The sequence below is a fragment of the Carlito syrichta genome, unplaced genomic scaffold, assembly GCF_000164805.1.
Source record: "Carlito syrichta isolate Samal-C Ts95f unplaced genomic scaffold, Tarsius_syrichta-2.0.1 Scaffold289177, whole genome shotgun sequence".
Classification (NCBI taxonomy): domain Eukaryota; kingdom Metazoa; phylum Chordata; class Mammalia; order Primates; family Tarsiidae; genus Carlito; species Carlito syrichta.
Window position 1 is genome coordinate 178,817 of NW_007233273.1, and position 3,135 is coordinate 181,951.

The 3,135-nt window shown below is 46.8% G+C and overlaps 1 protein-coding gene across 1 annotated transcript in view; it reads left to right on the forward strand.

The window, feature by feature from the left end:
• The window catches only part of PLA2G4C (phospholipase A2 group IVC), a 40,247-nt gene extending 38,845 nt beyond the window's left edge, over positions 1–1,402 (forward strand). Inside the window, exon 16 of the mRNA XM_021710478.1 lies at positions 359–1,402. Coding sequence (XP_021566153.1) covers positions 359–782 — 424 coding nt within the window. The 3' untranslated portion in view covers positions 783–1,402. The remainder of the gene's footprint in view (positions 1–358) is intronic.
• The last annotated feature ends 1,733 nt before the right edge of the window (positions 1,403–3,135 follow it).

Below are 3,135 nucleotides of genomic sequence, written 5' to 3' on the forward strand. Positions count from 1 at the left end.
GGGAGGGAGGGAGGGAGGAAGGAAGGGTGATTGGAAGGACGGACAGAGACCAGATCTTGTAAATTCTGGCAAGTGTCATGACGTTTGATATAGGCTGGAGAGTTAGCTCCTGGCCCAATTTCTGACACCTGTGGTTAGTACTCATTGTGTGGGTAAGTGAACGTTTACGCAGTGAATGTAGACACAGGAGCACCATGGGACATGCTGGAGCCAGGACTGAAAGGTCTTCTTGATGAACGAATGAATGGCTTTCCAGGTTCGTGTGTGGTCTGTAGAGGCTGCCCAGTCTCCTTGTCATGTCCCCTGTGCCACACTGCCCATGAAGCATAGTGATGACCTATAACTCTCCGTTCTCCAGGCTCTACTGCCAGAGCAGCCATGCCCCAGTGGCCCCACCCTCCGAGCTCCTCCCAGGGTCCACCATCAGCTGCTCCTTCATGAAGGCATGCTCTGGCTTCCAGGGCAGCTTGGGCCTGCTGGTCTACCAGGGCCCGGACGTCCACCTGGCCCTCCTGTTCTCCACTCCCTTCAGCCACGCCCTTCATGGCATCGAGTTTGCCTTGGCCATCCTACCTGGGCCGATCGCCAGTGACCACCTGGAGCGTGTCTCTGATAGCATCATTCAGAAGAAGGGGTCCCAGGAGCTGAAGGTGGCAAAATGTGTCCTGTGGGTCCCTCAGGAGACCCTGGAGCTGGAACACAACTCTCTGACCATCAGAGCCATCGTGTCCAATATCCAGATGGCCAAAATGAATGTGGTGATTGAGACCAAAGCCACTTAGCTGCTCCTTGATGACTGCACCCCTTCACCCCCCCCCACCAGATGGTTAGCTCTGTGGAAGTGGGAACTTTGCCTAAATTGTGATCTATCTCTCAGAGCCAAGTGAAGCATGCAAGCGAGAATATAAATGCCTGATAAATGCTTGCTGATGGACTGATGGGTTGACTGTGCGTGTGTGTCTTGGTTTGCCACCAACCCTGCTGTGTCCCTTTTCACCCTCATGCACCCTGTATCCCTTCACTTCTTCCATTCCTTCTTTCCTTCCTAGCCTCTTCCCTCTTTAACTCAGGCGCTTAGGCATGGGGGCTCCACATCTGGTTTGAATATTGTTTCTGATACCTGCTTACCACACGTAACAAGTTCCCTCACCTCTCTGCCCCAGTTTCCTCATCTGTATCCCCAAGATGCTTGACTGAGCCCATGACCTCAGGACAGCATCTGGCACTGACTGAGTGTTCAAGAGGCATTGGCCATTATTATCAATCCAGTGGCTTTCCAAAATTAAAGCAGGACTGCTGTGGGTTGAATTGTGCCCCCCCCAACAAAAAATGCTGATGTCATCACCCCAATACTTGTGAATGTGACCTTCTATGGAAATAAAGTCTTGACTGATGAGATCAAGTTAAGAGAAGGTCATTTGTGTGGGCTCTAATCCACTCTGACTGGTGTCCTCATGAAAAGGGGGAATTTGGATACAGATAGACATGCACACAGGGAAAAGGCCATGGGAATGTGGAGGCAAAGATTTGGGCAATGCATTCACAGGCCAAGGAGTACCCAAGATTGCTAGCAAGCCACCAGTTGTCCCAATAAAGACCTTCGTAGCAAAAGGATCCAGTTCAGAATTCTGTGTTGCATTTGGTCATGTCTCTTTAGTCACTTCCAGTCTCAAATGGTTCCTCAATCTTTCCTCGACTTTCATGACCTGGACATGTGTGAAGCTTACAGGCCAGTTATTTTGTAAACCACCCTTCCATTTGGGCTTGTCCAATATCTCCTCACAATTAGATTCAGGAATATCACAAACGTGATACTGTGTTCTCATTCCTTCCTATCAGGTGGTGCATGATTCCAATTTGTCATGGTACTGATGATGTTCATTTTGGTTTGATTAAGATGGCATGTGAGCCAGGCTCAGTGGCTCAGCCTGTCATCCCAGCGCTTTGGGAGGCTGAGATCTGAGTGGATTGCCTGAGCCCATGGGTTCGAGACCTGCCCAGGCAACTTGGTGAGACCTCATCTCTACAATAAATAAAAAATTAGCCGGGCATGGTAGTGCGCACCTGTAGTTCCAGCTATTTGGAAAGCTGAGGCGAAAGGATCGCTGGAGCCCAGCAAGTCGAGGCTGCGGTGGCCAGGAGCATGCCACCGCACTCCAGTCTGGGCAACAGAATGAGACTCCAACTCAAAAAATAAAAATAAAAAAGATGGCGTCTGCCAGGCTTCCCCACTATAAAGTGCCTCTTTCCTTTTAAATTAGTTAATATTTTGTAAAGTTAATTTTTGTAGGGAAGTATTTTGAGCTATGTATATATCAAACTTCTCACTTACCATTTTATATCTGTAAAGATTCCTGGTTTCCTATGTTATCCTATATAATTTATTTATTTTGATTCTCAAATTGCCCAGTATGGCCAGTGGAGCTTCTTCAGGCAGATGACTGTGTTCTTTTAATATGTTCCCATAATGCCTTGAGAAATTCCTTGCTTTAAGCACAACTGGTTTAGGCTCATCTTGCTCATTTTCTGCTCTAGATAGGGAGCCAGCCACATCTCCTAGAGGCCTTTGTCCTTTGTAGTGGACAATGGTATTTAGAAGTCAAGATCTCAATGCTAGAGGTGCTCATTAATATTGGGACATCTTAGTGGAGAGAGAGAGCTAGGGAATAGATGAGGGGGGACCCCAAAAATCCAGAATTTATTTGTAAAAAAAAGTGTGTACTTATTCTTCTGTGTTTAAACTTCAGTATCTTCAATGTCCTCTCCATTTGATGCAATACACCTATCAAGATGCTTTTTCCACTGCTCAAAACAGTTTTTGAGTTCATGAATGTTGATGCCTTTTAGTGCTTCTGCCGTTTTTTGTTTCACCTCTTCCACATCCACAGAACATTTCTCTGTGAGGACTTATTTCACCAGGGAAGCAAACAAACAAAAAAATATCACTCAGGGTTAGAGCAGGTGAATAGGGAGGGTGAGGTATGGGGGTCATACCATTTTGGGTCAAAAACTGCGAACATTCAGCATGGCGTGGACAGGTGAGCATGTAAATCACTCATCATGAAATAGACACATGCATTGAAAGAATCTACACACACACACACACACACACACACACACACACACACAGAAAAA